At 30.2% G+C, this 22,887-nt stretch overlaps 1 protein-coding gene across 1 annotated transcript; it reads left to right on the plus strand.

Annotated features, from left to right (window-relative positions):
• The first annotated feature begins 170 nt into the window (after positions 1-170).
• On the plus strand, positions 171-22,651 carry LOC134710791 (uncharacterized). Its single transcript, XM_063571189.1, has 13 exons — positions 171-306; positions 1,365-1,565; positions 2,209-2,367; positions 2,944-3,084; positions 5,602-5,745; positions 5,938-6,138; positions 7,659-7,859; positions 11,947-12,069; positions 17,919-18,038; positions 18,562-18,762; positions 19,337-19,555; positions 21,264-21,389; positions 22,459-22,651. The coding sequence occupies exons 1-13, from the start codon at positions 171-173 to the stop codon at positions 22,635-22,637; spliced, it is 2,151 nt and encodes a 716-aa protein (XP_063427259.1). The 3' UTR covers positions 22,638-22,651.
• Positions 22,652-22,887: the final 236 nt, after the last annotated feature.

Below are 22,887 nucleotides of genomic sequence, written 5' to 3' on the forward strand. Positions count from 1 at the left end.
AACATCATTTAGGAAGCCACCATACAACAAGTCATGTTAGAAGAACACATTTAGAAGTAATTAAGCAAAGAAGCCTACGCAAACATTTACGTCACAATCATCAGTCTGCATTAGGACATGGCCGCCATCGTGTAGCTATCGATGGCAGAAACTATCATACACACAGACATATGAGCAGACGTACGATAGAAAGTCATACAGAACATCATGACAGTTCTGATCTTGCGATAGCTGGACATTACTTTAAAAGGTTCCATCATCTTGGTGTTAGATTAATAGGACGTGGAATTGTTTATCACAAAAATTGTAAGTGCGTTTAGATAATATAACGAAGTCATGTAATGTAGATAAACAAAAACGCCATCACAACTAACAGTAGTAAGCAGTCTAATCATAAAAGATATTCTAAAATCTGACACGCTTTATTAAGTCGGCAGTAGTTTAATAATGGTGTAGTCTAAATTGACCAGGAAGAGACAAATTATTACAAAACGCAGAAATGCATGACCTCTACATTGTCGGAAACCTAGTGCGTTGACAGGTCAAGCGTATCTTTTTTTGCCGGTACAATTCCAATGCATATGCAATAAACATTTTATTGTAAAATGTATGGGGAATATACTTTTTTTCAATTCGAAAATATTGCTTTTGTTGGAAACTTTTGTATATTCATCTAAAAAGAGACGTGAAATTCGTATACTGATAAGTAAAGTGTTAATTCACCCAAATGAGTCGATATTAATATTCTGTTAACAATATCGATATTGTAATGATATGAATACCATAACATAATGTTAAATACCTATATTCAAATCCATATTAAGAAACGCTATTTTTTCTTAACACGTATAGGCATTTTGTTATTAGTTTTGAAAATTGAGTTACGCCGCATTGTACAAAGATAGATATAGGAAGATGTGGTGTGAGAGCCAATGAGACAACTCTCCATTAGCAGGCATTTTATGTTTCGGTTCAATTTTAGAGTACATCGTCTTATAGTAAAAAGTAAAATCACAAAAAAAACTGAACTTAGAGGAAAATCAAATCGAAAAGCCCATTATCATGGCAAAATCAAATAACAAAACGCATCAAAAACGAATGGACAAGAACTTCATATTCCTGACTTGGTACAGGCATTTTCAAATGTAGAAACTGGTGGATTGAACCTGATTCTATAGCGCTAAACCTCTCACTTTAATGTCTTATAAAATTCCGTTATATTTACATTGATGCGTTAAATAAACAATACAATAGTCAAAATATGGGTACATCAGTCATCATCCTATAACAATTTTAAAAGGAACAATTTAACAGAACACAAAAACATCTATAAATGGATAATTATTATACATTATATTTTGCAGTTTATAAACTACGCTGTAGTGAAAGAAAACTTTATATTTCAATGAAGAAATGTATTCGAACACATGGTGGAGTTGAACATTGCTTTCCTAGATTGTATGGACGTGGATTGCTAGGGAAACGACATAGATATAAAAGATATGGTCGCGGGTTTGGTCTAGGAGTAAAATTTGTTAGAAAAGGAATTGTCTATGAAAACTATTGTGAGTATAAAGAAATAAACTATATCATACTGGTATTCACTGATATTCGTGGGATATTATTTTATGATGATATTTTTGGTTTTGGTGAACTAGGAGTTAAGATATGGAACTTAATGAATAGTTAATATCGGTTTGGATCTATCATTTGTCAAATATCAAGTAATTGTACCCAAAAAAGTTGCTCCTCTATAAAAAAAAAATGATTTTTTTTTCACACAACGAGAATTTTATCAACAGAACGTCATAGATTTCGACATATTGAAATATCTTTATTTATAACCCATACGTTTATTTTACCTTTTTTGTTATAAGAAGTTTCAACTCTGGTATATAAACGGGCACTGCATGTTTGCTTCTCATTGATATCTTAGTTTTTCAACACTGTTCTTCTATTCAGCAAGTTATATATCCAATCAGTATACTGCTTTTTGTCTTGACATCTTCTGTATGATCTTATATGAACATAAATGATTGTCATGATTTACGATCTTAGATATCATAAATGCAAAGAAGTAATTGTGAGATGCGAAATTTTTGTTGCAACTATATTACAGATATTACAGTAAATACAATGCATTTTTGCGTCCCTCTTTAGTATTTTATTTCATACATGCATATAATAAAATTATATTTCTGTCTGCAGATCTTAAATATCACGTTGTGAGAAAGACTTTCATTAAGTATATGACGGTTTGTGTAAACAGTAAAGGAAGAACTAGTAAATGTATAGACAAATTACAGGACAAAGGACTTCTTGGAAATGCTCATTCATATGAAGTACACAAAACATTCAGTCATAGTTGTAAGTGTAAAGACGCAATTATGTTTTAGTTGTTGAATGATAGTGTTAGCAATTATTTTACAATCCATAAGGTTCAAATTATTGATAGAAAAAAATGATAAAACTCAGACGAAAAAAAATATACATAAAATAAAGTCTGTCAATGATAACCATTTTTTTTTAGAAATGGACAATATTAAAATCCCATGTCATTTACAAATAACAAGATAAAAGTACATATATTGACAAACTAAATGACCATATTTTTTAGAAATTAGAATGATTCAAATGTTCATATGCTTACATTTTGTTTTCAAAACCTCTTCAAATAACTCGTCATTTCCCTAAAATAACACAAAAGTGTACTGTACTGTGTAAAAACATGACGTAGGCAAATCATTTTAGGACTGACTTACTAAAATGTTGTTTTGTTAAATTCTTCGAATAGTTTTTGTATTGACGAGTTTGTCGATTGTTTTATACATATTGTGAAGTATGCTTTTTTTTAACCCGTCCGTACATTTAAAATGGCTTAATGTTGCCGTCATGTCTATAAGTTTTGTATAATTTTATAATTATACATTATTTATATTTCAGTTGCAACAAAACATCAGTTTGTGCATCGCAATTCAGGCTTTGGACATATTCATGCTATTAAAGTAGACAAGCGGATTTTTAGACGATACCGGAAACTTGGTGTTCGATTGGTTGGACAAGGCATTCTTTTTAAAGGATATTGTAATAAACATTATTAAACAAACTTACGTATACAAACAAGGGAAATTGAAAAAATCAAGCATGTACGTGCGTACCTTCAATATACATAAAAATTATGTTTTTCTTTAGTATTTCATAAAACATTATATTTAATATAAGTTATCCAAGAAATAAGTTTTGTGATTTAGTACGGTCTCATCAGTGCCGATTCTGATTCAGATTAATAAATGTTGGAATTAATCCCATTTTTTTAAAATAAAGACGAAGGTTTTTAACATTTTTATAAATTGAAAAACAATCGCTTTTCTTTCTTTCCACCGAGAGTCCGGACATGATCAACCGAAACAGCAAAGAAGGTTTTATTCACATTAATTGTAGAAATCAACGTTGTGGGAAAATTTAATGTGATTCACAGAATATACTAGTAATGTTTATATATATATGTTTGGTAAGGATTTAAATATTTCTTAATATTTTAATGCCATTTGATGTTTTGCAAGTTTACAGAATACGTGTGGACTACACTATAGTTTATAAAACACTCTGGTCATGCATGAGAAGAACACACGGTGGAGTCGGTGGTTGTCTCCCAATCCTCTTCAAGAAATCATTGATTGGTAAACAACACCGGTTTAGAAAATATGGTCAAGGTTATGGACTCGGAATAAAGTTTGTAAGGAGAGGGATAGTTTATAAAGAACATTGTAAGTTTATTTTGCTTAACAAAAAAGTTATTACTGCACAGTAGTTATAACTGATAGAATTAAAGTTTCATCATTTCCAATATTTTGTGTTAAAATAAAGATAAATTTAAAACATAATATCGTTGAAATTGCATTTGTCATGGTTGTGTATCACTTCATCAGCGTCCCAGGAAATAATGAAATTATATTGAAAACAAGTATACAGAACATTTAAAAAAAGACAAACAAACTATGCTTTTTTCAATCATCGAATCATGCAATAACTTGTTACTCCACCATATTGTACCAGTTTTGGAAGAATGGTAACAATCTGCTTGATGGTATCTGAGGTAAACAGAGCAATATAGGGATAGTTGAAAATATAATTAACAATCAATCACATTAATTTTTTTCAAGATACATTGATCAGTGAACTTAACTACCATAAGCCACTTAATTAATTGTCAATGTTATCTAATAATAAGATAATCATTTCGCTATGGTTTTAGTTTTCATCAATAATATATTTTTAAGAGTTTGAATTTTACCACAGTTTTCTCAAAGCCTTTCAATGAGTTCAAAATATCGTTGTCCTATGTTTGTTCTTCTTGTCTATGCAGTAATTGGTAAATCTTTTCCTAAATAAAATTGAGCTTGAAAACATATCAATGAGTGGTTATTGAGAATATAAATGTGTTGTAAAAAGAACCAACAAAACAATTTGAGGTAAAATATGAAGATCACAAAACAGATTTTAACACGTCCTGTACTTCATTTCACTTAAGAAGATTAATCCATAAAACAGGGACAACAATAGTAGGGATAGAAGGACAAAATAAGTGAAGTATTTAAATTAACAAACTCTTGTTTATCAAATAGAATACAACTTAGTGGGCAATTATTGACATACACTTTTACTTTAAATATTAGTATACGTATCAAACATGATCTTTTATTTTTAGTTTATAAGTTCCTGATAAGACGAAAGCGATTTATTCGTTATATGACTACTTGCCTCCACACCTATCATCATTCTGGTGTTTGTTTAATTCAGCTGCAAAAACAAAGGATATTGAAGCATGCTGTTACATGGAGAGGCAAACATATGTTTTCAAGGGGTATGGTCAGACGACAATTAGTAATAGTCATATATTTTGCTTAAACTTGACTATCTTTTTCAACAAACTTTTTTTTATAAAACAAAAAAATGAAATCATATATGACACGTTAATTTCTAGGATAGACAGTACATTTCAAGTACTCATAAAGTATATTATTTTCGTACCCGTTTTCAAAGCAACCAAAAATGCGATAAGTGTATGGCGTAACTATATTGGCAAACGAAATAATACGAAAGACATACATATATAAGTCTATAAAACACTGCCAACAAATGTAGTGTTAGAAATACAAATCCCATCTTAAACAGCAGTGATATTAAGTCCCCCTGAAGGATTATAGTATCATGATCCACTTTTACCATTTTCGCATTGTAATACAATACTTTTATCGACTGTTTACTCATCATGCACTAGCGTTAGTTTTATAAATTCGAATATGCATTTGATATGTTAAGCACCTTCTTACTAACTTCAACCGTGAGCTATTAATTGTGATATTGAATCCCTATAAGCAACTTCGCGCTCACCAACCAGCTTAACAAGACAAACACCTGAAACTGACAACTATCTCGAAATATTGAGGATTTTCAGAATAATAAGGAATTTTCCGGGCGCATATAATTAGGGATGTCCCCTTTGTCGAGTGTACGTTTTATATAGGTAATTAAAAGCTTTATGTTTGATCGTTCTTGAACCATATTTATTCTGATAATATCTATTCTTAAATGTTTTAGTTACATCACAACACCTTGTTTCACATCGTAGCTCTTCCATGTATGGACATATGCATGATATTAGAGTAAACAAACGTATATTCCGACTCTACAGAAAACTAGGAGTTCGTCTAGTGGGACAAGGAATTCTTTACCATAGATACTGTAAGTGAAACCTTTCTTATATATGGATAGACAAAATCTGTTATGAATTAAAACAAATTGATTTATCATGGTTGTAATTGTCTTGTTTATCCAATTTACTATCAACATATAAGATATCTCTTACATTTTTTGTGTATAAATATTCAGAAAGTTACTTTGCGTTTTTGTAAATGACTGTTTCTCTTTTTACAGTTTACAAAATACGTGTTGAATACACAGCATTTTACAGGACACTTCGGTTATGTATAAGGGCAAATGGTGGCATACGCAGCTGCCTTCCACACCTGTACAAAAAACACCTTATATGTAGACGACACCGGTTCAAACAGTTTGGCCGTGGGTATGGCCTTGGAATAAAATTTGTCAGGAGAGGGATAGTTTACAGAACACATTGTGAGTAACTTATTTATACTGGAAGGCTTTATTAAACGTCAACTATGAATTCGAAATGATCTGTTTCAATAAACGAAAATGTCAAAAACTTGATTGCTTCAGGTCTAACCTACACCAATTACCAAATTAAAAGACGTAACTAAATTGTATGAGTAATTGGACGCTTGGGAAAATATAAAGTAAATGAAAACAAATCTGTGAGCAAAATACGACTGAATTTATCTATTTAAAAAAGGCAACAGTAGTATATTGGTTTTAAAAGTCATCAACCGATAAAAAGGAAGCAAATCTGGGTTACAAACCAAAACTGAAAACACATCAACTATAAGACGAAACAAGGAAACAACATAGACACTGAAGTGCAACAAAAACAAACGCCATTTTTATAGAAATTAAATATTTGCCATATTATTGACTTTGTACAGGACCTTTAATGAAAAAATGGTTGGTTGTTTCTGGTTTTATGGTCAGACAAACCTCCCGCTTTTATGACAATGTTAAATAAATCATCAATAAAATGACAACACTACATGACGATAATGCATCACAAAGACACACCCGAACACTCATCACATAGAAAGGCACAAACATATAATATAATAGTACACACAACATGCAAACCACAGAACAACAACAAATAAATTACATATTCAATCAACAACAGAAACCACGGAACATCAAAAACAGTGATACACTTATGTAACTAACATGCAATCTCGAATATTATACAATTATTTTCACAAAACAAGTCCTAAAAATAAATCCAAAGTATATTTTTTTCACTTTCTTCAAATGTAGGAATTCGGTGATTAAAATAATTTTATGACGTCTAGCATGTCTAGAAAAAGCAACAATACACACTTAATTCATGTTTCCTAGAAGTTTGTTCTGAAACAGATTTGTTATGCAAAACGCTGAATAAATGGATTGTATATTGTTAGCATTTAATAATTGATTTTACAACAATGAATATAAATTACGCAATTGCGTCAGTGGGTTCAAATCGATTTGACAACAAACATTAAGTTCGACATAAACTGTCTAGAAAAAAATAAATGATGAAAATATGAAAATGATATTGAATTGTTTTCAACATAAAATCATAGTGGCAGATTTACTGACCTTTTTTCTATTATGTTCAGACAAAAGAAGTTATAAAAAAAGTAGGTCTTGAAATGTTTTTTGGAAATTTTTTTGTTAAAATTATCAATTGGTGGGGTTCGTGTTGCTAAGTCTTTTAGTGTTTCTATGTTATGTATTGTGTCTTGTGTGTTATTGTTTGTCTGTTTGACCTTTTCTTTTTTCGCCATGGCGTTGTTGATTTGATTTCGGTCTATGAGTTTGACTATCCCTTTGTTATTTTTCGCCATTCCTTTGTAACAAGTATATACTACAGATAAATATTTTAAGTATTCTGAACCAGCGACAGTTGTAATCGATTGGATCAACAGTGGTGGTGATACAAGGCCGAAAAGACATTCTGTATATATAGTTATATTAGCAATTTTTTTTCATTTCAGTCTACAAATTTCTGCTACGACGAAGACGTTTCGTACGTTATATGACCACATGCATACATGAGTATAAACATCCTGACGTGTGTGTAACTCAATTACAAAAACAAGGGATACTAGGCCATGCTTCTATACAGAGAAAACACCATGGTCATCAAAGAAAATCGATTAAAGTAACACATCGAAGATTTTCTTACGACGGGCGGGGTAACTATTTACTTCTCATCTAAATGTGTTTAGTGTGTAAGTGTTTGAATTTCTAATATATTTAAAATATAAACATAAACATGCGACCTCCATATATCGGAAATTGCCAAGACATAATAGATAAATATTCAATAACTATTTATAATTTATAATAAGATGTCCTTCATTTATAGATTTTCGGTGCTAAATGTATGTATCTATCATTTACTTCCTTTGGTTATCGTTGTGCTATAATGTTACTTTTGGAAGTATAACTCTTTTAACGAAACTTCGTATTAAGGGCATCAGATACAGTTTCAATTAAATTAACTCTTGGCGCGACGTTAAGCGTTTAAATTCCCGGAAAACTTCACTTTTATCGGGACGTAATGCGTGTAATTTTCCGTAATTAGAAATGTAATGTGGATTTTTCGATGCTCCAATTTCTGTTTCTCCCGCATCTAACTTCTACACCATTAACATTAGTGCATTTGATTCTGACAGGATTACAGGTAGCAATACACAGTTAGAACTTTAGTTTCGCATTATGGCCCCTGTGATATTTTTAAATATGAAAGTTTTGTACAATAAAATTGATTTTTAAATAATTGAAGAATAATAGAGCCTTCTTAGTGGGTTTATATGCACATTTAGATTGATTTTAACATGTTTTATAGGCCATTTGTATGATTGACAGTCCGTATTTTCCTATCCGTACCGTTCATAGGTCCTTAAATTATTGAAGTGTTTATCAACAAAGATTTTGCGCTCGATCTTTTCAATTCAATTTTATGGAAAAAGGAGCAGGAAAGCATATGATTTTTTTTGGACCACTTGATAGATATAAACCTATGGATTCAGGAAAGGTATCACTGTAATTCATTGAAATTTTCCTTTAGACCAAATTTTGGAGACTTTTGTGACATGTTCACCCCCCTTTTTTGCTATAATTTGAATCTAAGAAATGCAGATTGTTGCCATGGTTACACCCAAAATGGATTATATTTCACCCTAATGAGCATTAGAAATCAAATCTAGGGAAGGTTTTCTTTCTACAAGTATATACATGCATAACACACATATAAAGCCTTCTTTGTTAGACAGGAGGGGAAAGAGGGTGATTAAAAATTATGAGTGCCAATTTTAAGTTTTTTTCCTAACTGTGTATTGCTACCACAGTCTAGTAAAACCATAAGAAATAATACACATTACTGTTTCTGTGAGATCTTCAACAAAATATCGTATAGTTACAATCTCAAGATGACTGGCCCTTTTGGTATTTCTAATATAGTGCATGTCAATTATCATTTTTGATATGAGGAAGACGCTACCTTAAATGCCAGCTTTATACCAAGACTCTGTCCTATAAATTGATTAATTGGTTGCTTAATGTCTCGTGGCAAATATTGCATGCACATATTTTGACGGGACGTAATATGGTATACAAATGACAGGCGTCCGTCTGTCCGTCGTTAACATGGTACAGTATATTATCCGGAAGCAAGTAAACTCGTACCACCGAAAACTCGTACCACGTGAACTCGTACCAAAAAAGTTAACTTGTACCACTGGGAAGTCGTACCATTCAGAACTCGTACCATTAAAAATATATTAAAACAGACGATGTTTTATGGTTTTTTGTTTGTAAACTTAATAAAAATAAAGTTGAATTACTTGAACTTTATACTGGATTTAAATGAATACTTAGAAAAAATAGAGAATGCTTTTTAAGCTTTATTGTTTAAACTGATCTTTCAAACTAGAACTTATCCAGAAAAGAAGTTAAAACATTACTTTAACTGTACCTAAAGTTGATTATATATCAAAATAAAATTAATTACAGCTTTAACCTTTGATCACAAATTGACTGCTATGTTTACAATTGTTGGAAGCAATGTGCTTTTTGGCGGGAAAATTTGGGAAACCCTTAACTGGAAACAAACAGAGGAATGAAAGTGCGATATTTTAGGAACCCCGCAATGTGTCTCGCTGTGGTGAAACAAACATATATAGTTATAATTTCCAATGAAATTAAGCATAGGTAATATTGCCAGTCCTCTCGCTATTAATTCAGCCGTTTTTGCCAAATCAAAAATTGAAATGACTATGGTATAGTTTCTCTGTCTGCAAAAAGCATCTTAAGCATATTGAAGATTCTCCTTTATAAGATTTTGTTTTGTTTTCTGACAACAAGAAGAAAGAAGATGTGGTATAATCGCCAATGAAATGTAACTCTTCACAAGAAGCACAAAAATTAACAAGTATAGGTCACCATACGATTTTCAGCAATGAGATAAGCCGATATCGCATAGTCAGCTAAAAAAACTGTGAAATTTAAAGCCTCCAAATTTTGTTCAAATGTTATCATTGACCCGAATAAAAGTTCAATTTTATGATTTAATGTGAAATTCTAAAAGATGATTTAAACGTGAATAGAGGAATTTAAAGGAGTATTGAAATGAAACAGCAGCCCACCAAACAAAACGAAACAAAACAAAAGCAAACATCTAGAGGTCAACACATGGTATAAATTAATACATATGTCAATACATGAGTGTGTACAGTACATGCACCTGTATGTCAAGTTCTAAATTGCCGAGTCTTTAATTTTAAAGCCGTAAAAAATATCAACAGTCCGTAATCACTTTTCTTGAGATATTTCTCACTTAGACCACAAACAAAGAGATGTATTTATGATTTACATTTTTTTTTCTCATTCGTGAATTGAATATTTTTGTTTTACTTATTGTCACTTATCACAGCTTCAAATTGAACTCGATCTGAATAATTTGTGAAGCAGAATATATGCTCCAAAAATTTTATAACATTGCTTACCTTTTTTACAAAATTGCACAAATCCTCAATTTTCAGCCTCAATTTTCTCGAAAACTAGCACAGCGACCTATGTTTTATTTTGTGTTTTATTTTATAACTCGCCAAGGCCTACAACATATTTCAAAACTATAAAAATGACATTATATTGAAAAACTTTATCGGATAATCGGTTTTCTGTGTTTTTGTGCGTTCCTGATGTAGGCCAGGTTAGATGTTCAATTCGGACAAAAAGATTTATAATACAGTAGTGTTTATATTTTGTTAACCCTTGTATTTTCCATAATTTGTTGGGGTTTTTTGCACATGCTACTAGTATATACGATAGACTGTATGGTCTTGTCATTACAAAAACATTTTGTTGGTGTCTACTCAAATTTAATATCAAAATCTCTTGTATTAGAGTCTGTGTTAGATTTGTTTGTCTGTTAGTTTGATTTTCAGTCAGTTATGAGTTGTGTTGAATATCTGTGTTCTGGTTGCTAGATCCATAAAAAAATCAAATTCGAATTGATAAGAATGTATCAAAGAGACAAATTCTTACTAAAGAGCAAAATGCAGCCCTTTGCTACTAATGTGTTTTCAGCTCTGTGAGTTACATAATGTATAATGTTTGTTTGAGTTGCTCGACCAATATTGTCAGTTTGACTGATTAATAACGTTGTACCCTTTGAAAATGTAAAACGATCTTCACCAAATAAACCCATCATATATACCAAGATTGAATTTTATATTTGCACCAGACGCGCGTTTCGTTTACAAACGACTCGTCGGTGACACTCGAATCAAAACATTTTTTAACAGGCAAAATAAAGTACGAAGTTGACAGATTTGAGGACCAAACATTCCTTCAATTTTAGCCAAATACAACTTATGGTACTTTTTCCTGAGGTAGAAACGACTTAGTAATTTAAAAATTCAAAATGTTGTTAACAATTAATTTATAATTATGACCATATCAATCATAATTCATATCCAAAATATTGCAAAATAATCAAAGGTACCAGGTTTATAATTCGATACGCCAGACGCGCGTTTCGTCTTCATAAGACTCACCAGTGATTCTCAGGTCAAAATAGTTGTGTAAACTATATTATTTGGTTTTAAAGATTTTTTTTCCAGTACATTGTACTGGGATGCAATATCACCAATGAAATGCATAATTGTCGATTATCCTCGTAAACACTTCTAACTAGATTTCATAAACATCTTATTCTTTGTCTTTTTTGTTATAATGTAGATAAATCTCAAAAGCGGGTTTTTTATTACTTTTCAGTTTATCGACTTACCTGCAGAAGAAGGCGTTTCTATAGAAAATGGAGTAGATGCATGAGGATGTTTCATAATAAGAATATATGTTTTAGAAAACTCCAGAGTTTGTTTATACTGTATTCTGAAGGTAATAAACAGTTATCTGTATTGCTATAGTACTAAAACATTCCAGCTCCATTGCTAATGATTTTTATTTCCTTTTTTTTTCTTTTTTTTTTTTTAAATAAGACGAGTTTTACTTTTAACACGAAAATGTATAGCTGATATGGCACGTAGGTGTTTGTCTAGGTATTTTGTATTAATGTTTAATATTATAACCCACACAATTTTTGACAATTTTTTTAGATTACAATCATTTAAGAAGATTTTGTGAATGTATGCTAATTAAATCCGCTAGAAGCTGTGTTACTTATACAATTACCTAGTATATATACTTCTATTGAGACCAGATCAGAATGAAAAAACATGTTAATGATAGGGAACTAGAATTGCTGTATTTACATAAATAACATGAAGGGATTCACATAAATCTAACTATATCTTTCTGATTACTGTAAGCATTATTAATTATTGCTGGTAATGCTATGATATAAGTATAAGTAGTAGATTATGTTGACATGAAGATGATATAGAACGATATGATTTTGTACAAAATTACTGGACACGACTTAATACGAAAATAATATCAGGCTTACTTATATTTGTTACGGTTTACAGATAAAAAGGAGTGTTTATTTTGTAACAAGTTATGATTTGTATAACGTGTATGGTATACGTGAGTGCTAACGGACATATATATAGGGAAATATAAATTATCTGACACAGAAAAAAAATCATTCCCGTGCGCTTATAAGGTTTTCTGTGTACACTGGCATTATAAACATTCGATTCTAGAACTGAAGTTACAAAGCCAAGATAAAACAAAAATATAACTTCAGTGGATCTTCTTAGATTCTTTTTTCTATTGATGTTGTTGACAAATATAATATTCTTTATATAAATACTGATTGAATCTACTATAAAACAATTAATATTTCAACTAGGAAACTAGGAAAATGTTTCCACTGCAATAGCCTGTAATTGAAAAATAACACTTCATTAAAAATATCTTTGTTATATGATAACAGACAGGGCCCTCGTGCCAGTATGTTTATATCTAGATTACATGATCTGCTATTTGTACATAGATGCTTTATCAGGCTAATTTTCACTCCCTTACCAGCTATTGCAGTACATTAGGTCTGTACCTTTCAGAGCACCTAACAGCTTCCATTTGCAGCTGATTATTTCCAAATGATCAAATTCCGGATTTGATACGATAAGATAGATGCTTTTTCTTCTCAGTATCAATTCATCACGATTTTTTTTTTATGATATCCGGATCCTTAAAGACTTAACAGTATACTGTTCATATGATTTAATTCAATTATGAACAAAAGAATATAAAAATAGCCGAATTCTGTTTAGAAAAGTATATATCTGAGTGAACATTATCCTATCAGAATTCTGTTATGAATAGAATCTATCTGTGGAAAATATTATTTTATTAGAATTCTGTTCAAAACAATACTATTTATCTGACATGTCTTAAGAAACAATTTTCTAATCAGAATTCTGATAAGAAAATCATTTCTCCATGCAGGTAGATTCTTCCCTTAGCAGAATTGAGGAAAGAATATATCTGGAGATATGATTTTCTTATTAGAATTCTGTTAAGGAAAATATCTATCTGAGTACACGATTTTCTTATCAGAATTCTGGTAAGGAAAATTGCTATCTGGAAATTGATTTTCTCATCAGAAAATATGTTAAGCAAACTATCTACCTGATATTTTTTTATCAGAATTCTGTTAGGAGCAGTATATACATGAGGAAATGATTTTCTTATCATAATTCTGTTAAGTAAACTATCTACCTGAGGAAACGGTTTTCTTATCAGAATTCTGTGAAGAACAGTATCTATCTAAGGAAACGATTTTCTTATCATAATTCTGTTAAGCAAACTATCTACCTGAGGAAACGGTTTTCTAATCATAATTCTGTTAAGAACAGTATCTATCTGAGGAAACGATTTTCTTATCAGAATTCTGTTAAGAACAGAAATATCCAAGGAAACAATTTTCTTATCAGAATTCTATTAAGCAAACTATCTATCCGAGGAAACTATTTTCTTATCAGAATTCTGTTAAGCTAACTATCTACCTGAGGAAAGAACTTTCTTATCAGAATTCTGCTAAGCAAACTATCTACCTGAGGAAACTTTTTTCTTGTCAGAATTCTGTTAAGCTAACTATCTACCTGATGAAAGAGTTTTCTTATCAGAATTCTGTTAAGAACAGTATTTATCCGAGGAAAATGATTTTATTATCAGAATTCAATCAATCAATATTTGAAAATAGTAAAGTCATATTCACTTGTCTGTTCTATGGTCGGGTTGTTGTCTCTTTGACACATTGAATTCCCAATTTCCATTCGCAATTTTATTAGATAGATAAGATTCTTACTAACTCATACTTTATTTTTATTTTACACGAGAATAAAATTGAGAATGGAAATGGGGAATGTGTCAAAGAGACAACAACCCGACCAAAATAAAAAAACACACAACAGCAGAAAGTCACCAACAGGTCTTCAATGTAGCGAGAAATTCCCGCACCCGGAGGCGTCCTTCAGCTGGCCCCTAAACAAATATATACTAGTTCAGTGATAATGAACGCCATACTAATTTCCAAATTGTACACAAGAAACTAAAATTTAAATAATACAAGACTAACAAAGGCCAGAGGCTCCTGACTTGGGACAGGCGCAAAAATGCGGCGGGGTTAAACATGTTTGTGAGATCTCACGAGAAGTATATTCTCTTCTACAAGCATACTAGAAGTAATGATACAGAATGTTGTAAATAGAAGGTTTGTGTGAATCACAAATAAGTGAACTTAAAAATTGTCGTACTAAATTACGTTTGTCTCCAATATTTACAAAAGAGAAATTCGGCTATAATACTGGGAACAGTAAATATATGTGCCTGGGCTGTAGGAAGAGGAAAGACGTACACATCTGCCAATTGATTTAATGTTTTTCATATAAAAGACGAAGAAGAAGAAAAAAGAAGATGTTTTATTTCCATCAAATGGGTTCAGAAGGAGCATTATGCATAATATAATATCATTATAATGTTATTTTCAAAAATATATATAAACAATACAGTATACATACTAGTAGTTACAAACACAGTTTTTATAAATTCGTATATGTATATATTTAGGAGTATATATAAAACCTTCGTCTCATTCACATATTGTACATTTATTATGTACTTTTCATATGACCGTATAACATTTCGTTTATTCTTATGCCACTGGTTTGACAATAAAAAAAGACACGATGGAATATCAGTTTGCAATCTTAATCTGTTTATCAAATTTAGTCATGTATTTAATAGTTTTAGTTGATGTTTCTATTTGAACCTAGGTTAAATCCAGGAGGTTAAATAACCTCCTTGGTTAAATCTTTATAATTCACATATTTACCATTATATCAGACGGAACTTCTTCGTAGAAATTATAAACACATTTGGTAACAACATATCCTGTGGTAATTAGAACTTTCCTGATAAATTACAAAGCACTCATCAAATGTTGTCTTCGTGCATAAGCTTATCTCAATAACATAAAGCATTGTCGCTTAAATTGCATATCCATTTTTCAAAGTACCTATTTGCATATTTAGTTAGTTAAGGTAGCACTAAAGTCTATGAATGAATATTTTGAAGATATATTTTTTATCACATTTAATATATCATTCATCTGTTGAAACCCATTTATCTGGTAGTATAAGGGTCAAGAAAAACATTTAAAAATCACAAATAGGTCAACTACATAACGTATGGATTCGTTATGTAGTTGACGAGAAAGCGTTATGTAGTTGACAATAATGAATTAAACATGTTAAATTCACTTTAAAATATGTTTCTATAAAAGTATTATTTTAACTGTTTTGAAAAAAGTGTGATGATTTTTATGGAAATATATATCAAGAAAAATGTAAATATTATTAAAAGAAAATTAGGGACCGAAACTAAATCCGTTATGTAGTTGACATTTGTCCCATACTTGTTTCTATTTTATTTTTTTAAATATTTTTGTAGTAGCATTTAAGATTGCATATTTTTATTTCAGGTTGTATTATTGTTAAACTATTCAATTTTATGTAATAAAGTTGAAAATTGAATATTTTTTTGTATTGTTATTTCACAACTGAAATATCCACATTTTTTGAAAATGACCCATATACATTATCTTTAACTCATATGGAGGAATATTTTACTCAGAAGTGAACACATCTTGCAATGTCTCTTATATATGTGTTTTAATTTATTGGTCATAATTAACTTCTGACAAATAAACGAGTTGTCTCATTGGCAATCATACCACATCTTCCTATGTCTACGAAATGCAATCTTTAAATGTGTGTTTGTTGTGTAATGTTAATAAATTTCAGGTTTTAATTTGGATAAACATATTTATTTTGATTTGTGCAGCTCTTGTAACAGAAATCAGATGACATATTTACAAAATGTATAAAATATCATACCAAATGACATTGACATTAATTCATTTTCGAAACTGTGTTCTTAACAAAATGCATATCTCCCAAAATACGTCTGGTTAGTAGTTGTCTAAAATGGAAATTAAATCATTAACTCAGATATGTATTATTCGAAATAAAACTCTAATATTGAGAAATGTTAGCTGGAATTCTGACAAGAAAATCGTGTTCTTAGTTAGATAGTATCCCTCGACCATGTTAACAAATATTCTTTAACAAATTTCTGTTAAAAAAGATTTTTCCTCGGATAGATAGTATATTCTTTACAGAATTCTGAAATGAAAAATATTTTCCTCAGTTAGATAGACTCTCTGAACAGAATTCTGATAAGAAAATTGTTTCCTCATATAGATAGATTGCTTTACAGAATTCTGATAAGAAAATAGTTTTCTCAGATAGATAGCATCCATTAACAGAATTCTGATAAGAAACATGTTTCCCCAAATATAGAGTCTATTCTTAACAGAATTCTGATAAGAAAATCGTTTCCTTAGATAGAAAGTATATTCTTAACAGAATTTTCTGACAAGAAATGTGTTTCTTTAGATAGATACTATCACTTAACAGAATTCTGATAAGATTTTTTCTCCAGATATACAGTATATTCTTAACAGAATATTTTCCTCAGACAGATAGTACTATTAACAGAATTCTGTTAAGAAAAACGTTTTCTCGGATATATATAATATATACTTATCAAAATTCTGACAGGAAAAAACTTTCCTCCGATAGATTGAATTGTTATAGAATTCTGATAAGAAAATCATTTTCTAAGGTATATCTATACCATTCTTAACAGAATTCTGATAAGAAATAATTTTACCATAGATAGATAATATTCTTTATAGAATTCTGATAAGAAAACAGTTTTCTCAGTTTCTCCCAGATACTTATTTTAATAAAATTCTGCTTAGTCTTTAAAGCCTCAAAAAGACTACAATCCGGGAATCATTCAAATACATCGTTATAAATTGATACATAGTTAGAATATGTCTCATTCTTATCGTATCAAATCCGGAATTTGATCATATGGAAATAATCAGCTGCAAATGGAAGCTGTTACCTATGGTAACTCTCAGAAATTTCGTGGAGTTTATGATGGCCGGTCTTTAAATATTTTTTTAATGTCTGCAGACATGTTCTTTGTTCCTGTTTTCTTTTAATTGTCCATGTAGATACTAGTTTCTCCTCGTGTTGTGAGTTTTGAATGACCCTAGATATGCTCTGTCTCTTTTTGTATTGTGAGAACGAGTAACAATTATAGTATCCAGTCCTATTATGTTTATCTTATTAAGATAATAGCTTATTCGGAGTAATTTTTTTTTCGATGCTGTATATATAAGAATAATTATTGTTCTCTTATTCCAGGACATGAGCATGATGCTTCAGGACATACTTCGTCAAAGATTGTTGTTAGTCCGATATTTAAACGTTTCCGTAAACTAGGTGTGAGTTTAGTTGGGCGTGGAATTCTTTATCACAGTTATTGTAAGTATATTTTTTTCTTTGCGTTATTTACATTTTAATATTTATCTTTACAGAGTAAATTATAAAAATGTATTAAATAAGTGTATATACGGCAAGAGAAGCGACCTCGAGGCTATTCTACCAGTCGGACCGACGCTGTTTAACACTTGCTTCTTCCTTTTTTCTTTGTTTTTGTTGTTTTGTTCGTTTTATATCCAATATATATATGTGTTCGATTGTTTGAATAAAACCTCATCTTATATAATATCGAGTATTACATGTATTTTAAAATGAAACCCCATAAGAACCCAACTATTTTCCATATTGTAGAAATAACTTGAAATTCTATTTCAAAGTATTTCATAATGTATTATTGTTTTCTATATGATATGTCAAACCTTATCCAGTTTATTATATCAAAATCAAATAAAACGATTGGCGAATTAAACACAGTTAAAATAATATTTAACCAAAGAAAGACAGGTTAAATTGAAGGAAAATTAATGTTACATTTGTTTTATGTGTTTTACTTGTTAACCAACAGATTACAAGCTTCGATGTGAATATACCACATTTTACACGATTTTAAGACAGTGTGAAAGGTCTCATGGCGGAGCCAATGTCTGCATATCTCGTATGTTTAGAAGAAAGTTAATCGGTCGACGACACAAATTTAAACGATTTGGAAAAGGATTTGGACTTGGTGTTCGGTTTGTCCGAAAGGGAGTAGTTTTTGAACAAAGTTGTAAGTTAATTTGACTCTATACACCCCCATAACACGATAGATTTCTTACAGATTTCTTAGACATTTTCTTAATTTCTCACTTTCGGAGAAATTTTTGTTTTGTTTAACAATACATTGGAAGCTCAAAATACTTCACCTTTCAGATGTATTTTGGTATACAGTTTATTTAATATATCGTTGGTATGTAGAAACATGCTAGACAATACACAAAAGAAATAAATCTTTTAAAACGTCCATTAAATGAAAAAAGTTCCACTGATTACTTTCAAAAACACGTATGTCAACGAAAGATCAGCAACTGATATAAAAAAAACTCAAAACGCATTATGCATGATACTTAATTACAGACACTAGTACAAGTTCTATATGTGTATATCATTTTGGTCTCACAGCATGCTACTATTGTATGATTCGCTTACATCGCAATATAATATTCAACTTTATATCTATAATTTAATTGCTTTCAACGGAATGTACTTTATGATATCTATTTCCATACAACGGAGTATTTATAACCTTCAGTAAAACGATCGTGATTTGAATAATCTAATGTGCAAAGTTAATTTACTTGTAGTTTATAAATTTCTCATCAAACGACGACTCTTCATTCGTTACATGACGACATGTTATAATGAGTATGGAAATACAAAGTCTTGTATAGCACAGTTAGGAAAACAAGGCATCATTGGAGCTGCACATGTGTACACAGAAGTTACCAAACACAGCATGTCTCTGACTACTCTGTTGCACGGAACAAACCCCAATGCACACCACTTTGTTTATAAAGGCAGTGGTAATATTTATTGTCATATTTTTGTTTTGAAATTTCCATATTTTAAAAATATACGAAAAAAGTAGACTCCGAAAAAATCCCAACTTTGAAGAAAACTCAAAACAGAAAATTTCTAATCAAATGGCAAAATAAAAGCTCAAACACATCAACAAATAAATAACACTTGTCATGTTCCTGACTTGGTACAAGAATTTTCTAGTGTACAAAAATGGTGGATTCAGCTTGTTTTATAGCTAGCTAAACCTCCCATTTGTACATGTTGTATGACAATTGGACGAAATAAAAGAGATGTTGTTCATACATCACTTCAACAGCTAACAAACGAATAGAACATTAAAGAAATATACATGTGTCTTCTCAATAGGCCAAGCGAGAAATCTCCTGACTCTAAGAAAAAGAAAAAATATAAACAAAACTATTTCTATATCTACAGCTAAACGTACTGATACGGTTCATGACTTAAGACAGGCAATTGAACAATTGAAAATCTATGAGAGCTACATTTGTTTTCTTGTCTATCAGAATTGTGAAATTTCTGTTAGGATGTTTCAACCTATATCTAAAAGAAAATTAGATTTTTTTCTAATTTCACGAATAATTCATTCCCTTTTCTAAGTCAAGACGAAGGCCCAGAATCTGTGACAATAATTAATATTTGTATTTTTGATCTCATTTCTAAAGTTAATACGAAATCACTACCATATATTACAACAAACAAATATTAGTTATACAATATCATATAGTATTCAGTTTATACCCAACATTTGAAGACTCTCGTGTGTAGTCAATGTCGTAAATAAAACTCCTTATCATGTAAATGCTTTGGCGATTTAGCTATACACTTGATCGGAATTTGACGTGCGATGGTAATTCAGTATATATCGATTTCCGAGATATCTAACTAATATTATTTGCATGATTTAAGTCTATAATTATATACTATACCGAGAACTGAGGAGAAACAAGTTGTTTTGATTGTAAAATTCAAATTCTCAATGAAATGAAACCGACATATCAGTCATTATTATCAAGCTAAAAAGGAAAATAGTTAATACATACAGTCTTTTAACTGTCAGATTTTTTATATATAGAAAAAAAACTGCATGCCGTTTTAACTGTCTTAATATTTTTCAAAGGTACCAGGATTATAATCATAACTTATGATTTCAACATTTTTCTCAGAATTTTTTTTCACTCAGAATGTTTTAATAAGGAGTTACTGTTACATTTTATTACAGTGAGAGAGAAAAAAAACGGATACCTATATATTTTTCATTTCCACGTGTTCTAAACCAATCATTCGCAAAACATTATTAGAGATGTAATATGTTAAACGCCATCAAAGATTAGATCATATTAATGAAGAAGACAATATTTATCTCATTTCCATTTCGCTTTAAGCTTTTAACTTTTATATTTGGAAACTTGAAATTTTAAAACATTATTTAATTTCTTGGTTCATTCTATCTTGTACTTTTATATCATAGATACAAGATAAACAGTTCAATTTTATTTATTTATGTTTTTAAATATTATCTTCCAGAATGGAAAGTTATTTTTACATTCTGATGTAAACTATATTTATTGTTTCAGCATTGAAAAGATGTAAAAGTACAGTTCTATTTAGTCATTTATATTTTTTTATTTTATCATTCTAATACGGAAAGTTTTTTTTTAGATAATTATCTACCTCATATTTTTTTTTCAGCTTATAAGTTAAGATGCAGTGTGAAAAGGTTTTACAGATTATGGCGGCGTTGCATGAGGAAACACAATAATGTTTTTGTTTGTTTTTCACGGCTGCATGGATTGTTCAAGCCTAAAGAACTAGATGGTGATTATACTCGTACTTAAATAAAAAAAAAACACATTTGCTCCTGATTTATTTAAGTGAATTGCACTGAAAAGAAAGCCAGTTATATCCATATAAATGTCGAATTATTGTTAATGGTATTGGTATGTTGTGCTGAAAAGTTATTAACGTTAATCAGCTAACGATGCAATTACTACTTAATGCAAAGAAAGGAAGTATCCTTTTAGCAAAATGACTTAATCTTTTTTTTTATCTAAATAAGACTTTGAGTAACTAACTATAGAAATTACTAGGAAATAACGTTCCTTATATGTGCCATTCATCATGTTTTAGTTGTGTTATATAACCTATCATAGTTTTCTGATGGAAGAAAAGCCTCGGAGTGAGTGTTGTCCTTGATGATGACAAAACATCATTGATAACATTATAACAAACAAATGAGCATCAACTGTCACATTTAATAAAAATATATAGTTTTACTTATTGGTTAAAATTAAAGAGCTGCAATTTTAATGCTTTAAAGAGAGAGTATGGAGAATGCTGCGCATATAAGAGGAAAACAATATTGTTATTACATTGGTTGCAATGAAAAACATAGATTTCCCAGGGGAATAAAAACCAATAATTTCACACGTGGTTAGTTCACTCATCTGACGTCATACTACAAAAACGTTTTCAAGATGTTGATAACGTTGGATCAAAACAAATAGTAAATATGTAGAAAAAGGTATAATCCTTACATATCCACTTTAATTCCTAAACAAAGCAATTTACCAAAGAAATAAAAAGAATAACTAATCAAATAATTTAAACATCTAACACCACTGAAAATAAAGTCATGCACTACGCGCATTCGCAAATTTATGTTTTGTTTTGTCACTCGTTAAATATTTGTCAATATTTGAATTCGTTGATTAGTTATTCTATGAATATATAATTCACAAATGAGAAACATTCTTTCCAGAACAAGTTGAAGAGGAAGGAACATTAGCAATGTTAACGGTCAATGGCTATTACTAACATAATATGTTTAAGAATCATTGCTTTACTAAACGTCTTTAAAGTTAACGCAACTTTTTGGTGTTTTCAGGTGATGACAAGTCTACACAGGGTATAATAGGCTATGGAGGAATAAAAATGGTTAATGGTAAAAACAATGTTGCTCATGAGGTTATTGGGAAAGATGTTACAATTGGTCATCATAGACATTCCCATGTAATACATAGGCAAATTCATAGAAGATCGTTAAACCCGAGTGATATATTATAATATTAGTAATATGAATCATAGGGTAAGTGTTTGATTTTTTAATCCATGTTAACAAATATCTTATGACAAATAAACAAAATTTACACCGCAACTACATTTGTAAAACAAACTTCCTTTTTAAAGAAAATAATTATATAATATTCTTTTCCCGTTGGTTAACACTAGTAATTTCTGTTGTCCTTTATAGCTTGCTGGTTTACATTATTTTACAAATTGTGACTTGGATAGAGAGTTGTTTCATTGACACCCG

The sequence above is a fragment of the Mytilus trossulus genome, chromosome 3 (genome assembly GCF_036588685.1).
Source record: "Mytilus trossulus isolate FHL-02 chromosome 3, PNRI_Mtr1.1.1.hap1, whole genome shotgun sequence".
NCBI classification, from domain to species: Eukaryota; Metazoa; Mollusca; class Bivalvia; order Mytilida; family Mytilidae; genus Mytilus; species Mytilus trossulus.